Source organism: Myotis myotis, unplaced genomic scaffold (assembly GCF_014108235.1).
Source record: "Myotis myotis isolate mMyoMyo1 unplaced genomic scaffold, mMyoMyo1.p scaffold_m19_p_10, whole genome shotgun sequence".
In the NCBI taxonomy this organism is placed as follows: domain Eukaryota; kingdom Metazoa; phylum Chordata; class Mammalia; order Chiroptera; family Vespertilionidae; genus Myotis; species Myotis myotis.
Genome location: NW_023416314.1, coordinates 21,873,637 through 21,890,770, shown reverse-complemented (window position 1 = coordinate 21,890,770; position 17,134 = coordinate 21,873,637). Strand labels below are relative to the sequence as shown.

General features: G+C 39.6%; 1 protein-coding gene across 2 annotated transcripts in view; it reads right to left on the bottom strand.

Moving 5' to 3' along the window:
- SESN3 (sestrin 3) overlaps positions 1-16,108 on the bottom strand; it is a 60,210-nt gene extending 44,102 nt beyond the window's left edge. The window contains exon 1 of one of the 2 annotated variants that reach the window (XM_036324639.1): positions 15,768-16,108. In XM_036324639.1, coding sequence (XP_036180532.1) covers positions 15,768-15,845 — 78 coding nt within the window. In that variant the 5' untranslated portion in view covers positions 15,846-16,108. The remainder of the gene's footprint in view (positions 1-15,767) is intronic. The other variant, XM_036324638.1, reaches the window with a different exon arrangement.
- Between the last annotated feature and the right edge of the window lie 1,026 nt (positions 16,109-17,134).

The following is a 17,134-nucleotide window of genomic DNA, read 5'->3' as shown; positions in this document are numbered from 1 at the left end:
AGAAATAACTGTAAAGCAATTATGCATTATAAGTGTTCCAGAAGAAGGCATGTACCAAATTTCTGTGAGTCCAGTCTAACTTCCAACTGGCTTACATCTTTATTTTAGAAATTCCTTATCTTAAATTCATCTACAACCATTGGAAACATCACATTACATTTTAGTTTTCAAGTGCTCTACAACTCATCAAATAGTTAATTATCCATAAACACTAAAATGCATTAAAATGACTATAAAGATAGAATAAAAGGAAATGGCTTTGTAGAACAAGCACTCTTCTTTTACGGTCATGAAATGCATACCTGCCACTGAAAAAGTAATGGAGGAGTTCTAGAGGACAAATTACTTTGTTTTTATGACATCAGAATAACATTAATGAATGGTAACAGTGTCTTAGTAAAAACTAGAATTAACAAATGCACACTGCCACAAAATGTTCAAATTTTAGAGGCACTAATATTAAAGAAGTAACATTCTGTAACACATTGGTGGCAGGATCCTAAGTTAATTTCTTGGTATTTTTCAAAATCCAATTGTTTCTAAAAATATCTGAAGTTAAATGGGAGTTTTCATAAAGGTAATCATTAATGATCCATTCTTTCCATTTGCCATTGTGGCAGATATGTTCTCTGCAATAGCTTTAATAAAGACCAATAGTAAAGGACAGAAGAGAAAAAAACACATCAATGAAAAGTAAGATATTTTATAATAATTTATACTAATGGCTGCTTATACATCATGGAAATTTGCTTTTTAAAATATAGTGCATCAGATTAGTGATTATTTCATAAAAGAAGAATGATCATCTCTATCAATGAATGTGTTATATACTCTTAATTCTCCCATATATAATCACTAGAGGCCCGGTGCACAAATTCGTGCACAGCTGGGATCCCTCAGCCTGGCTGGTGATTGGGACGGCCAGGCGGTGGCCAGCTAGGCAGAAGGACCATGGCCAGCCAGGGGAGGGACTGCAGGAGTTTGGCCAGCCACAGGAGGTTGGCTGTGGGAGCGCACTGACCACCAGGGGGCAGCTTCTGTGTTGAGCATCTGCCCCCTGGTGGTCAGTGTGCATCATAGCTACCAGCCGGTCGTCTGGTCGTCCAGTCATTAAGGTTGCTTAGGCCTTTATATATATAGATAATATACAATCATAACAGGAGTTCCCTACAGATCTAGTTTGAACCACACATTATGAAAATGCATAGTTCTCAATCTTCATTTCAACGAAAATTCCGATTGAACAGGGTTTGAACCTTGAACAATGAATGCACTGCCTGTGTCACTGCTCTGGGTGTCATTAGATCTCAATCATGGAAACATATACTGATACTTTTACAAATGAGCAACCCAGATAAATGGTCCCATATTATACTTACTGGTTAAGTGCTCAGTGTGAAATTTTTAAATCTCATCTCCATAAAAATATTTCGAGTAACTATCGATTTCCCATTTTAAAATTACTGACAGCCATCACTTCTGCTCATTAGAGATGTCTGCTTCTACTGAATTATACCATCCCCTCATGCAAAAGATCCAACACCAACATTCATGTATCTCTGTCTTCAGGTATATCCTACCCTTGATAGCTCCTAAGTATGTGTTTGGTTCACTTATTACATAGTGGCATTTCTTGAGTGCCACTACATTAATATTGGTTGAGGAAGTCAGTTATGGAATTAGGCCTTCAAGGGAATAAGACAATTATTTACTGTAGAAAAACTACTCTGCCTATCTGTAGTCACAGAATGTCTATAGAACTACTGCATATTATTTTCACCAGAGACCTCAAAAACAACATGGATAACAGAGTTCTGTAATCCTAACATGGGGACTCTGACCAGCATAAAACAGTCTGATTCTTGAGGGATTCATTTTGTACTAGGACATATCAATCCAAACCCTTCATATAAATTAGGTTTTGGGAAAGAGTACAAATGTAACTTTCTATCCAAATTATATGGTATTTATCCAGGTGCTATGTAGACAGGTCACTCAAATGAAAAGTTTTAACAAATGACAGTGTTTATCATATAGTTGCCTTTTGATTAATTTTGCACACCAATAAAAGTATAATTAGAATGATACAGAAAACTTTTTTAAAAAATAGGTACTATAACTATCTATATTTTAATAACGAGCAAAACACAATTTAGGAACATCACGTACCCTAGGCCTCTCACGCCAAATTCATTGCACCTTCTTTTATTCTAGGAGGTCAGCAAACTATGGACTGCTGGCCAAATCCAGCCTCTTTTTATACTACCTGAGAGCTAAGATTGAATTTTGTATTTTTAAGTGATTGAAAAAGATGAGAAGAATGTTTATGAAAACTATATGAAATTTTCAGTGTCCATAAATTAAGTTTTATTGGAACAAAGCCACATCCCTTCTTTAATGAACTGATTATGGCTGGTTTCATATACAAAGGCAAACTCGAGTAGGTGTCACAGAAACAACTGTTTAGGCCGTACTTCAGGCCTGAACCCTGAAATTATTTACTATCTAGCTCTTTACAGAGAAAGTTTGCCAAACCCTATTCTCTACTCTTTGTTAAGTGAGGGGCATAATCTTGAAGATCTCTTTGTGAGATCCAGGTGTATGCTGCAACTCACCACACTGCTTGGGCAAGAACCCTGATGTCCTCACTGTCTGTGTTCTTTCAGTGCCTAACATTAATGTTTGTTGAATGACTAAATAAATGAATAAAACATATTCACATAGTGTATGCGTGGCTGGTTTATAAATGTGTACAGCCTTTACATTTCTTTTTTTTTTTTTTTAAATATATTTTATTGATTTTTTACAGAGAGGAAGGGAGAGAGACAGAGAGCTAGAAACACCGATGAGAGAGAAACATCGATCAGCTGCCTCCTGCACATCTCCCACTGGGGATGTGCCCGCAACCCAGGTACATGCCCCCGACCGGAATCGAACCTGGGACCCCTCAGTCCGCAGGCCGACGCTCTATCCACTGAGCCAAACCGGTCTCGGCGCTTTACATTTCTTGATTGCTTAAGAATATGAAGGCCATTAAAGGGTAAGAGCATTGAGACATAGAATAGGCATGTAATGGCAATCTATATATTTTTACCAAAAACAGAGATAACTGTTTCTACATTCTCATTTACCAAAACATATATTTTCCTTTGTTTTTAAGGGCACTAAATACTAAATAGGTATCTTGCATAATCAAAAGAATACTTATGAGTTCATGCTAATCTTGGGTGTTCAACAACCAATACACTTTGCCTAAAGAATACTAGAAACTGTACCTTGTAGTTATTGTAAAGCTACACAATATAAAACAACCAGGGGCCCAGTGCAAAAAAATTCATGCACCTTGAAAGGAACTGGGCCGCAAGGATGCGGTGGGCACAGGGGCGGGTCTCTGCCCATCCTCCACACGCCCACGTGGCCCCTCCCCCGTCTGCCTGCAGCCCCACTCCCGCTGCCACCACTCCCATGCGCTGACGGGGGCGCCGGTCCCACTCGCACCCACTGACAGCATGGAGAGATTGGGGCTGGCGCCAGCAGTGGGTGCAAGCAGCAGCTGCTGCCCGGATCGCCCCTCAGGAGGCAGGGGAGGTGGAGAAGCCCCGAGGAGCGATCGAGGCTGGCAGCTGCTGCTCACACCCGCTGACAGCGCTGGGCCACCGGGCCAGCACCAGGCACTGGCAGTGGGTGTGAACAGCAGCTCTGGCACTGGCAGCGGGTGTGAGTGGGGCTGGCACTGGCAGCAGGTGTGAGCACCGAGCGGGACTGCAGTGTGTGGGAGCAAAGAATTTTTAGTAACCACCAGAGGCTTGCCCTGATTACAGCGACTGCCACCTCGCCCTGATTTGGAGCTTCCACTCACCTGCTCCACCATCCCACCACAGCCGAGGCTCACCATGTTCCATGCGCGCCCCCTGGTGGTCAGTGCATGTCAAAGCGACCGGTTGTTCGGTTGTCCTGCCATTTGGTCTATTTGCATGTTAGGGTTTTATATAAATAGATGTCTCAAACGACTATAGATCATACTCCATTAGAAAATAAAACAACACAAATTGGTATTCTATACCCAAACTAAATATTCACTAATTTTATGTAATATATTATACAAAAGGTTTTGATAAAATAGTTTTCACATTACTTGGGGCTCAGTGCTAAGGTACCTTTAGGTTAGGCAATTTTGTTTTGTTTTCATTCTTTTTTTAGTGGAATAAATTTGCTAGGCTTGTTTTCCTTTATTAATTTATACCCAAAATTAAGTTATGCATGTTAAATTCCTTATTTCATATAAAAAGAAAACTTCCTGCGGGGTTAAAATTGATTATTTTTTTCATTTATATTACCTTAAAGACAATGATAGGTAGCAAAAAATTCGGCATCTAGTTTAAAATGCTGGGCCAGAGCCTTAGTACAAAGTGAACAAGGATAAGCCAGCTTGATGCTGGCCCTTGATTATCCCAACACCCTGATTATCACCCAATTTTTATCCCTTTCTTCATTTCAACTCCTCTTTGAATACTGAATGCAACTGCATTAACAGTTTTCCTATTAGACACAACAATAACCAAACATATCCTCAGAGTGAATAAATTAAAAATGTTTTTGACAAATCACCACGCTTTTTATAGTGTTAAATATAACAAATTAAGAAAGATAGCCTCCAGTGAATCAATTACTTAGATTTCAAGATGCATTTTCCCCTGGAAACAATGTTGTACCTAGTGGTTAGGTTTCCAGGCTAATCAGTAAATGCCTATTGACTATTATCTGTCATATTAATAATTCTCTGGAATTTAACTAGATATTTCACTGTGTTTCCATGGAAAACTCTCAAGAGTTCTAATTTACATGTAGCAGAACCACATCTCCCAACCACATACCCTTTGTAAGACTAGAAACTCTTCTCTAGTTGTAGTAATTATTATAGAAGCTGTAAGTAGAAAAAGGCCTATGGAAGGATACCAGTCCCAGGATTTCCTTCCTTTACCACTATTTTTGCCTTACACAGAAAGCAAAAATGAATGGTGGAAATGAGCATTCATATTGCTTATCTTCATAAATAAATCATTTTTACTGCAAAAACTTTACTAGAAAGCGAGGGCGTTTCTTAGAGGTCCCATTCAAAAGACAATATTAAACTCAAAATGTTTCCAGACAGTGTCTTATACAACAGATACTATAGCAACACTGATCAATGCTATGAACTAATAAATGACTGATTGGCAAAAAGAGGAAGCCAAAATTTGCTGGGAAATTAGGAAAAGTATATTCTGGTATTAGGAAAGAATGGCCACATCATTAACAACAGACTTACATAGATAAAAGAGCTAGCTAGAGGGGTCAAATTGTGCAATGAAAACTTCAATTTGTTTCTCAATTAACTTATTATAGATAGAAAAATTTGCATTTCTAATGTAAAAATAAAGTAGAAAATATCTGAATTTGAAATCACTCCTATTATTCTCTCAATTAGGTCCTATTAAGTTTAGTTAATTTTACATTTTATATCTTTACATTGTATAAAAGAAAAACATGTATAATGTAAGGCAATACAGTGTTTATACCTGTAAAATGAGCCGGGCTTTGAAACTCAGGTTTCAAAGTTCTGCCACTTATTGGTACTCTGACCTTAGGCAAGTAACTGAAGTTCTCTGAGCCCTAGTTTCTTCATCCACAAAATGTAATAATTCTTCATAGGTTCATAATAAGTAAATGTGATACACAAGTAGGGCTTAAATACTTAGCACAGTCTATGGCACATAAGAAGTAGGGAAGCTACTGTTGTTATTGATATTATAAAATGCATTTCAAAGCTAAGAGTTACAGTATCAGAGAATTACAATAATATGCCACAAAGTCTAGCTTTAGTTAGCCATGAGGTACATCTTACGCATCTCCATTATTTGGAAAGACATTTCATTTCTTCTACTGACTAGTTCCATCTTTGCAATAGAGGAAGATGTAAAAATAAAATATCTGGAAACAAGAACATATACTTCCATTACAAGTAGCTACTAATTAGTAGAGAAAATAAGTCTTACACAAATATATACTTTATACTTGTTAAGAAATCTCTGGTTCAAGAAATATCACCCCAAACCAGCCATTTTTATAATTGGTCATACTTATTCATATATATACTTAATACATTTGTTATGAAACATAAAGCTAAATGCCTGCCATTCCTTTCAGAAGCTTTGAGCAGCAAAATACAAGGTATTTCAAACCATCATTGAATAACCCATAATATTCACGTGTCCCTCAGGAGGCAGTCAATATCCTGGCCCACAGACGAATGAATGACTCACTTCTGGGTGAATTTAAAAAGTAAAGGCTAGCTAAGAGGTAGTCCAAGCCTATGAACAATTCTCTGGTTCAGTTACCAAGGGAGTGCCTGCTGGCCAAGGATATCACAGCTGGCTTGGGATACTTCCAAAGTAAAGGACTTGGGGGGTAAGGAGGAGGGGAGGTGGAAGAGGAAATGGTTTAGACAGAATTCCATGGAGAAGTGAACCTTAGGAGATGGCCTACAGAAAATCTTGGAAGTTTGAAGGTATGCCTTGAACTACTCTGAAACAGCCATCCCTTACAGAATACTAGAAGATTCCATGAAGCAGAGCGTATGTCCATATAAAAGCAATGGCCATTTTACATTTCTGAGAAGAATCAACAGCCAATGCCAGTATCCTGACCCTCTAAATGGACTAACATTCTTGCTCCCTATCAGAACTTTGTCCAAAATGTGGTATAATATTTAAGTCAAACATTCCCATGGTCACAAATATGACAAAATAATCCTTGCTACTGAACTTCTGAAAGTGTTCCTTATGGATAAAGAGAACAAAATATGGCTGTAAAGAACAGACATACCACATCTGACATATTTTGGAAAATGAGAAAATTTTCATTTTATTGGATTATATTGTATCCAATGTAAATATACTGCTAATATATGTAAGTGCAATATATATTTAAATCAAAATCCTATTTTGCTAAAAATAAATTTTCCATTAACCAGATCCCAAATAGGAGGCAACCTCATAGGGGAACGATATATGCAAATTGTTAATTCTAACTCAATGTACTAAGTGCAATAAATGCAGTATACTTGGGTAGCATGGCAGTCCTGCGAACAGAGGGAGAAGGCAGAGTTTGAAGATTAGAGAAGACTGTCTGGAGCTGTCAGAGTTTTGAAGAATTTAAAGGTACCACTCAGTGCAGTGAGGAACTCTGGCTGAGTTCTTAAATACTGGCTTTGAAACTCCTTCACACTCTTAAGTATTGAAGACCCCAAAGAGCTGTTGGTTATGTGTGCGTTATAACTGCCAATATTTATTTTATTATAAATTAAAACTGAGAAAAATATAAATGTTTGATTCATTTAAATAATCCATTAATGTTAACTTAAGTCACATATTTTTGTACAAATAAATTTTCCAAAACAAAAACAGTAAAGAATGGCGTTTACATTTTTTGCAAATCTCTGTTTAATAGAAGACAGCTGAATTTCATATTTGCTTCTTCATTCAATCTCTTATGATATGCTTTCAAGTGCAGAATATATGGCTCCCACAGATATGTAGTTGGAAAACAAAAAAGACAACTGTGAATATTCTTCGATACCACACTGAAACATGACAAGTAGCTTCTTGAAGGTTAGCTGCCATGTAGAATCTGAAACTCCACCAGTAAACTTAACTTTCTATCCTGTTTTATTAAAATCCATTTGTCTGTCTTGTACGTTGAATGGATCTTTTATTTGATCCGTGTATGATTTTGATAAACATTTTCTCAAAAAATGAGTCAAGTGATCCTGAAAATTCAAGAAAAACAACTGACATTTATTTCCTGGGATAAAGAAGAATGGTCAGATGGCAAAGATTATGCCCATTGTGCTTACTTGGCTGGTTCTTAGCTGTAAAAGAAAGGCTCTGAGTAGCAATGGCTTTATATATTGATCATCTGGAAGATATTGATTATTAAATTATGCAGATCTTCATAATGTTGACACATTTTGTTATACAGCATCAAAAAAGCATATCCATTAACATCACCGAAGAGAAAGCCTTTAAGAACTGGGAAGCTTTCAGGCTAATGATGGCAGATACACATTTTCCAAAATTCTACTATTTCCTTGAAAGTTTGAATTTCTTCAAGGCAATGAATATTGTCAGTTTTTTCTTTGAATTTTTAGGGTCACATTATTCTTTTTTAAGATTTTTTTCCTTTTTATTGAATTTATTGGGGTGACACTAGGTAATGAAATTATACAGATTTCAGGTGCACAATTCTACAGCATATCATCTGTACCCTGCATCATGTGATCACCACCCCAAGTCAAGTCTCCATCTATCACCACTCATCCCCTCATACCCTTCTGCACCTTCCCCCACCTGAACTTCCCTGGGCAATCACCACACTGTCCGTGTCCATGTGTTTTTTGAAAATTTTAATCAAATATCCAAAGTTTGTTTTTTTAAATAAAAATGGGGTTACAGTTTGAAAACTTTAAAATTAACATACCATAAAATTAACTTTTTCGTATGTGCAGTTCTGTGTGTCTAAACATATTTGTCTCCCTATCTCCACAGTCACGACATAGCAGTTCCATAGCCCTAGAAAATCCCCTTACACTGGCCTTTTCTAGTCAAACCTTCACCACCAATCTGTCCCTTTAGATTGGCTTTTTCCAGAATGTCATGTACATAGAATCATAGAGGATGTAACATCTGGAGACTGGCTTCTTTCAGTGCGTAACATCTTTGAGATTCATATATATTTGCTTTTTATGGATAAGTTTCCATTGTATGGATGTAGTTTGTTTTACATTCACCCACTGAAGGATATGTGTTTCCAGTTTTGGGCAATCTATAATAATAAAAGTGTAATATGCTAATTAGACCGGGCAGCCGAACAACCTTCTGGATGTCCTTCCGGATGAAGGCGGGGCTGCGAGGGCCAAGCCTCTTGCATGAATTTCGTGCATCAAGCCTCTAGTTTTGAATAAAACTGCTATAAACATTTTTTAAAATGTGGTTACATTTAAAAAGTGGTTAGTTTAGCTTGTAACTAAACAACTGCTCAAGGTTTTTTTCTATAGAAATGAGGAGTATGCTATGCAATAGAAGTGCTTTATATCCTTCTCATTTTGTCACGCAAGATATTTTTAAAAGATGGACAATCAAGGATTAAGGTATTAACATTTTAAATTTTTACTGCTTCTTCAAGGACACTCTTAAATGTAACTGGCATTTTTTTCACTGAATATATGGTAGTGAAGAATACAATGAAAACTGCTTGGTGCCACTACCTTAACCCCTAGAGATCGTGCTCCTCTGTCTTTCGCCAAAAGTGCCGGGAGCGCGATCGCACTCCTCCTGCAGTGTCACTATTAGATGCTAGTAGTTCACTCTTTATTGACAGATGGCACCTAAGTGCAGAAAACAAATGTAGTAAAGGTTTCCTTAAGTTTTTGAATATGTAACTTCATTGACTTGCGATTCATAATTTTTTTCCTAAACTGCTGTAAAATCAGCAAAAATGCCTTGGCAATTTTAGCATAGTTCCTAGGATATTGGTTGGCACTCAAAGGGTTAACTTACACTATGGAGCCAGCAGAGTTTTACTTCTAATGCTTTTGCACAGTGAAAAGGGCAATAAAGTCTTGGTATGATTATAAAAATAGTTTGACCTCTTGATCCCCAAAGGGTATTGGACATCCCCCCAGGATCTGAAGATCATATTTGACAAGTGCTACTTTATCTTATTAAGGAATATAACAAACAACTGTTACAGAGACAATAAAAATAGCCAGCTATATCCTCTCCTTTCCCTCCAGTTATCTGCAATAATGTGTTAGGGTAGCTAAAATTCATACTTCCAACCAATATTACCTGGAGAGTTTTAGGTACTTAGACATTTCCCAGATGCAAAGCTGGGAGTGGGGATATTCCCCGAAAACCTCAACACTGCAAGAGACAATAGAAGTATGGAAATACGGTTTAGTTACTATAGAAGCAGTAATGAGAATTAAATGGGCATCTTACTAATTATATGGCAAAGTCCATGCCACTTGAATTTTCTCAGTTTGTGACAATCAATTAAGACTACATGAAAACACTCTAAAAATTGTAATGGTCTAGACCCGTGGTCGGCAAACTGCGGCTCGCAAGCCACATGCGGCTCTTTGGCCTCTTGAGTGTGGCTCTTCCACAAAATACCACGTGCGGGTGCGCACGTACAGTGCGATTGAAACTTCGTGGCCCATGTGCAGAAGTCGGTATTTTGTGGAAGAGCCACACTCAAGGGGCCAAAGAGCCGCATGTGGCTCGCGAGCCGCAGTTTGCCAACCACTGGATAGACCAGCGGTTCTCAACCTGTGGGTCGCGACCCCTTTGGGGGTCGAACGACCCTTTCACAGGGGTCGCCTAAGACCATCGGAAAACACATATATAATTATATATTGTTTTTGTGATTAATCACTCTGCTTTAATTATGTTCAATTTGTAACAATGAAAATACATCCTGCATATCAGATATTTACATTATGATTCATAACAGTAGCAAAATTACAGTTATGAAGTAGCAACGAAAATAATTTTATGGTTGGGGGTCCCCACAACATGAGGAACTGTATTAAAGGGTCGCGGCATTAGGAAGGTTGAGAACCCGACTCTAGACAAACATAACCCAATCCCTTCAAAAGAGCAAAAAAGGAAGGGATGAAGACATGGGGGAAAAAGACAGACTTTTACTTCCATAACTTTTTTCCCAAATTAAAATAATTAAAAATTATTTGCTTTACCCTCGATTTGCCCCAACTTCTATTAAACACAACCATCCTTAACTATTAGTCTTTTCAAATTGAGTACCAATTTCCCTCAACTGTTAAAAGTGTCCAAAAGGCAATTTTATTTAATTATTTGAAAAACCAAAAGGTACTCAATGAATTATTATTTAAGTGGGAGTTGGATACAAATATATATATATATATATTTTTAAAGTATTGATCATTCTAACTAAAAGCATATTTTTACCTCTCATTTACAGGCAATAAGGAAACAGGACAGAAAAGTGAAGACTAACCAAATTACTCAATATGTACTGAAATATATTGCCACCACATACAAATAATTAAGGTATCTGGATAAAAGAAAATTAATAGGTTTGACTTTTTCTTTCTTATATTTATAGTTGTACTTTATGGTTTATAACGTATTTTGACATTCATTACTTCTCTCAAGCTATGCAGCTAACTATAAAATAAGTAGAAATTATCAACATTTTACAGAGGAAACTAGGTTTCAAGGAAGTTAACTAACTTGCCCAAAATATAAGAACCTACCAAAGACCTAACTGTGAGCACATTTTGTGAATTCCAGAATCACTACATTAGCAGTTATGTTTTAGCAATTTATTTGGTGATGGGGGAAGTGGGAAGAGCAGTGGAATCCCTTTTACAAATGAAATCTTATATTGAAACTGAACTCTGAAGTACATAAATACACAAAACCATTATTTTTATGTGTTTTTGTGACAAAGTAACAACTACTGATAACAGTAACTTTGTGTTCTCACAAGTAAAAATTTAACATAAGTAGATATGTACAGAATTGAATTTTAACCCTGTACCAGAATAATCTTGTAGCAAAAGATAACTTTTTAAACAATGTTAAAATTTGATAAAACATATTTTGGGATAGCAATATTTTTAAATTATAATTTTAAAATAATTTAAAATATACTTGAAAATTTAATCCAACTCAAGCATTTTTGAGCACAAGCATTTTAGGGCTCCATAAAAAACAGCTTGCAAACCATTGCATATTGGATTGCTACCATAAATTCACTGCTTAATTTCTGCTTAGTTCATCCTATATAATAAAAGCATAATATGCAAATCGACTGAACAGTGGAATGACTGGTTACTATGACATGCACTGACCACCAGGGGGGCAGATGCTCAATGTACGAGCTGCCCCCTGGTGGTCAGTGCGCTCCCACAGGGGGAGCACTGCTCAGCCAGAAGCTAGCTGGAGTTCACAGCTAGCTGGCGGAGTTCACAGCTGGCAAGCATAGCCTCTCCTTCCTCCCCTGTAGGCAAGGGGGGGAGGGGAAGGAAGAAGGGGTCTTGGACTGGGAGAGGGTGCAGGCGTGGCTGAGGAACCCCCTACCCCTCACTCCAGTGCAAGAATCTTGTGCACTGGGTCTCTAGTTTAAAATAAAACAGTAAAAAACTGCTTTTAACAATCAAAATTATGTACATAATTTCTCATTTTATTTCATAGTCTCTTCACTTATAAACCCATAAAAAAAGGTGTCAAAATATGTTACTATATAAGCAAAGTGGAAAAATGCAACAAACCAACAAACATATACCACTGGAACTACTGAACATACTAAGAATTTTTAAATGTTTAAACCTTTAACTTATGGTGCAGAGTTTTATTTACTTCAATAGCACTAACTGCTTAATAGCCTATTGTAATAGGCCACCTTTTACTTATTGGAAAATGAGTGGACAGTGACCTACCTTTCTTAATGTAGTTCAGCACTCCACTTTAAAATATATCTAGTTGTTCCTGGAATTTCTTCAAGTAAAATGTATTACTCTTCAAAAATTCATTAACTTTTCCTTAATAAATATAGGCATTTCCTCTTTTATTACAAACCTTGTTGAATTATTTCATTGATAACAGAGGAAGTTGGACTTAGTAGGAGTTACAGATTTGAGGGCAGTCTTTTTGTTTTGTTTCCCTCTGTGGTTTACTTCTCCATTCTTTTTACTGACCGAAGGTTACCAAATTATATTCAATATTTTAAGAAGTCTCTTTATTTTGGAGGACACTGAATCAAAATTACAAAGGCACTTCTAAGAATAAATGTGATTCTCATACAATATACAATTCAATTTTCAGATACAGAGTTAAACCAAATTATTTCATGTGAAGGTGAATCCAGTTCCTTTTGAAGATACCCCCAAATCAACACACTTCAACAAATTAAGCCACTTAGAAAAAGGCATCATGCCACCTATAAAGGTGACTCTTCCCCCATCATTAATGAGGATTATAACTGCAAAGAGTAATCTACACTGGGTATGCATGAGTTTCATTCTTCCCAACAAAAATTCAAAATGCTATGACTCACTTGGTTATTACTAAACACATTATTAAACAGAAAACAGAATAAATGTGGAGAATCACATTTTGAAGGTTGCAGATGAATTTTATATACTTTGTATCAAAATTTATATATATATACTTTGTATCAAAAAGAAAACCATCTCTTTATTAGAAATAAACTCTTACATGCTTTTAGAATGATAAAGAATTTAAAATGCTAAATACTTGATATTTATTTTTAAAGAGCACTTAAGAATACTACTCTTAAAAAGCTTCTTATGTTGCCAAGTCATGTCATAACTGGCTCAAACAATTCCATTTCCATCTAAAGCTATTTCATGCTACTGCATGAATCAATATTAAATATCCCTTGGAGTTGTTAAAAACTGGAATATTGGCAGAGGTATGCATAGTAATTAAACTATAAAAATGGTGAATATCCATTTTCCGTTTACCTTTTTCTTTTAATAATGGTTAGAAATGATGATGTTCTTTCTAGGTAAACAGAAATGGTTTCCTAAAAGCTAAGAGAAAGATATAAAGAATGCTAGTAGCAAAGTAAGATGAATCCATAGCCATAGTTCAAACAAAAGAAAAAAAAAAGTCCCCTCCAAACATTTTATTAGCCTACCAAATTGACAAAGCCACTAAAAAAAAAAAAAAAATCAAAATCAATATAGCTCTCTATCAGTGGTTCTCAACCTTCTGGCCCGTTAAATACAGTTCCTCATGTTGTGACCCAACCATAAAATTATTTTCGTTGCTACTTCGTAACTGTAATGTTGCTACTGTTAAGAATCGTAATGTAAATATCTGATATGCAGGATGGTCTTAGGCGACCCCTGTGAAAGGGTCGTTCGACCTCCAAAGGGGTCGCGACCCACAGGTTGAGAACCGCTGCTTCAGTTAAAAAAAAAAGGGTATTTTAACCAGGCTGGAGTTTAATCAAATGTGTATTAAACAACACCTTTTTTTTCACGTTAAAGACATAACTTACCACTTTTACAGTTAGGAAATAATAATAATTTTTAAAAAAGTTTAGTTCAGTGGACATCTGGCCCTGAAGCGAAAGAGTTAACATTGAACTAAGCAGATCTGCACTTCTGATCCATTACATTTCTCACAAGCTGCCCTACAATGAGCTGAACAAGTATCAACTGTAATTTGATCCCAGAGTTTATGGAAAAAAATAACTGCACATACTCAAAGTGAACATTGAATAAAAATCTGTTTCAAGAAAAACATATTCAATAAACACAATTTAAGACATATTTAACTGTTCGATTAACTTCAAATCTGCAATCTCTTTGCCTTCTTCATGCTCTCCAATAAAATGGGGGGGGGGGGGGGGACGACGGAGGGAAGCAGCAGCCCTACTGCAGGGAAAAGAGGCTTGAAAAACAACTTTGATTGGCACTTGGCCTGACCCACAGAGGAAGAAAAACAGTTTTTGGACAAAGAGCGCAAATATTTGAGCTTGCTTACTTATATGCTTGCTTCCTTTCTTTTTCTTTTCTTTAATATATAAAGAGCAATCCCAACTGAACTGTATTTAGAGAAGTGGACTAAAAAACGGTGCCCTATTCATCTTAGTCCTTCAGTCCCGACGCGTTTGCACAACTCAGCAATTTTAATTCATTTGTACTGGGCAAACAGAAGCACCGCCACGAATGTCCCCACTTAACGACATGCAAAAAACAGGGTTTGGGAAAGAATAGATTGATTATGATATTACCCAGTGGCCAGTGTTAAAGTCTGATTAAAAGCTCTTCTCGGTCTAAAGCGACATGCCCCCCCCCCCCCACTCCTCCTCCTCCCTCTAACGGAGCGATTAAGCCAAGTAAGCCAAACAATACCGGAGTAAACTTTCCATCAGTCACTCCGGGAAGCAATAAGCTGGTGGTGCGTCCGATTTTTCGGGACACACGCGAGCGGGGGAGGGGCTGCTAAAAAAGGAATCACCCTTGTTCACCCCAGTCTCCTCCCGCCCCCCCGACCCCCGCCCCATCCCTGCCGGAGGAACTGTAAGGTCGAATAGCATTTCCCATGGGCATAAAGTTTAAGATGCTTTACCAATTCCTTGCATGACTGAGTTATAGGCACAAGACGACCATCAGAAAAATGTAAAAAAAAAAAGGGGGGGGAGGCTGTTAAGGGGAGAGAGCACGCCAGGGAGGCAGAAGGGAACCGAGTCAACAAAAACACCCGCAAGAGAGAGCCAACGCGAAGAGGGAGGGAGCCAGGTTCCTCCAGACCAGACCTGGCCGTTCCGACTTCACTCCGGCCTCCATCAACAGCACGGGCAGGAGAATCGAACAGGTCCTCCCCGCTCCCTGCCCTGCGCCCGAGGAGCCGGCTGGTTAGGTAAGATGAGCCGAAACACAGCACACTGCACCCCCTTACCAAAAAAATAAAAAGTTAAAAAAAAATCGCCAACCCCTGGGGACCAGAGTCTGTCCCCGCCGAGCTACAAAGCAGCAGCCTCCACCCTGCACCCTCCACCTACGCCCCCTTTCCCGGCCTCGGCGGGGGAAGGTGCCCGGGGTCCCTCGGAGCCTCGCTGCAGGAGCGCGCCCGGCCGGCCGAGCAGCCCGAGCCCAGGCCGGCGGAGAGCGCCCCTCCGAGCCGGACCCCAGGCCGAGCCCGTACCTTCCGCAGCACTTTCCGGCAGTTGGTACAGATCAGGTAGTTGGTGGCGGCCGACGGGCTGCTGCCGCCCCGGTTCATCGTGGCTGTGGGCACCGAGGGCGGGCGGGCGGGCGGGCCGGGACGGGGCTGTCACTGCGGCCGCCTGCGCCGCTGCAGAGCCGGACGGTCCCCGCGCCGCCGGCCGCGCTCCTCCGGCGGGATATCGGGCTAGGAGGCGAGACGACCCGAGAGCAGGCGGCGCTGTCCGAGGCGACCACCGCGGCGGCTGCCGAAGCGACGGCGGAGACGGCGGCGGCTGCTCCTCACCGGCCTGTTGTTCCACCCGCCCCCATCCTCCAGACCCCCGCCCCCGCCTGGCTAGGACGAGCAGCCGCCACCGCTGCCTCCGCCGCCGCCGCCGCCGCAGCGCCTCAGTGCGGCCCCGCCCCTGCCTCCCCACCACCTTCACCACCTCACGCTCCGGTACCGCCCCCTCCCACCAATCGGACAGCTCCGGCCACGCCCCCGGGCTCTAGCCCGCCGCCTATGAGCAACTACAGCTCGGTCGGGAGCGGCGTCGGCCAATCACAGAGGCCGAGGATGCCTTGAATCTCTGGGCAAGTTAAGTTCATCCCGGCGGCTCAGTACTGAAGGGAGAAGGCGGGTTAGTTAGGCTGTGAGGTGGGAGGGGATACAGTTTGTGCTGCTCCGCCAATAGGAGGAAGAAGGTGTGTCATATGTAAATTAACTCGGGAAGCCCAGTCCCTCCCCGAAGCCAAGCCACGCCCCCTTCTCTAGGTCCCTGCAGGAATAGTGACTGAGATAAATAGCTGGGAGCTAGAGCTTGCTAGTTGATCTAAAACTGAACTAAATATTTCCTGATTTCTTGAGAAAGGTTTGGAAGGTGGCGTGGGGATGGGGAACTAAAATTTTCATACCATCACGTCAATGGGTAGGCTTTCTCTCTGCTCAAATGTTACCTTAGCTGTAAAGAAGACTGCAGTCACGTAGCGCTTTGCATCCAGGGAGCTCTAAGAACTTTATGCATCATTTATCGTGAGTCTCGGTTTGCAAAAGACCAGTTACCTGAGGCAAGGGCGTAAAGTAGGGGATGCTTGACGCATATTTACACCATTAATCAGTTAAGGGGGAGAAGGACACAAAACCTCTGGTTTCGCGGTTTCCTCTGCATCTGAAGCCCCCTTTCGCAGTCCCCTCGGTAATGGAAGTTCCTTTATTTGTCTAGCACTAAAGGGGCAAGGAGACAGGTTTATTTTCTCACCCAAAAGTCCTTTCTAAAGCAGCTGGTCAAATACCTGCAGAATGCACAGCCCTGTTCTCTAAAGGTTCAGAGAACAAATTGCCTTTTAAAACTATTGGTCTGTACC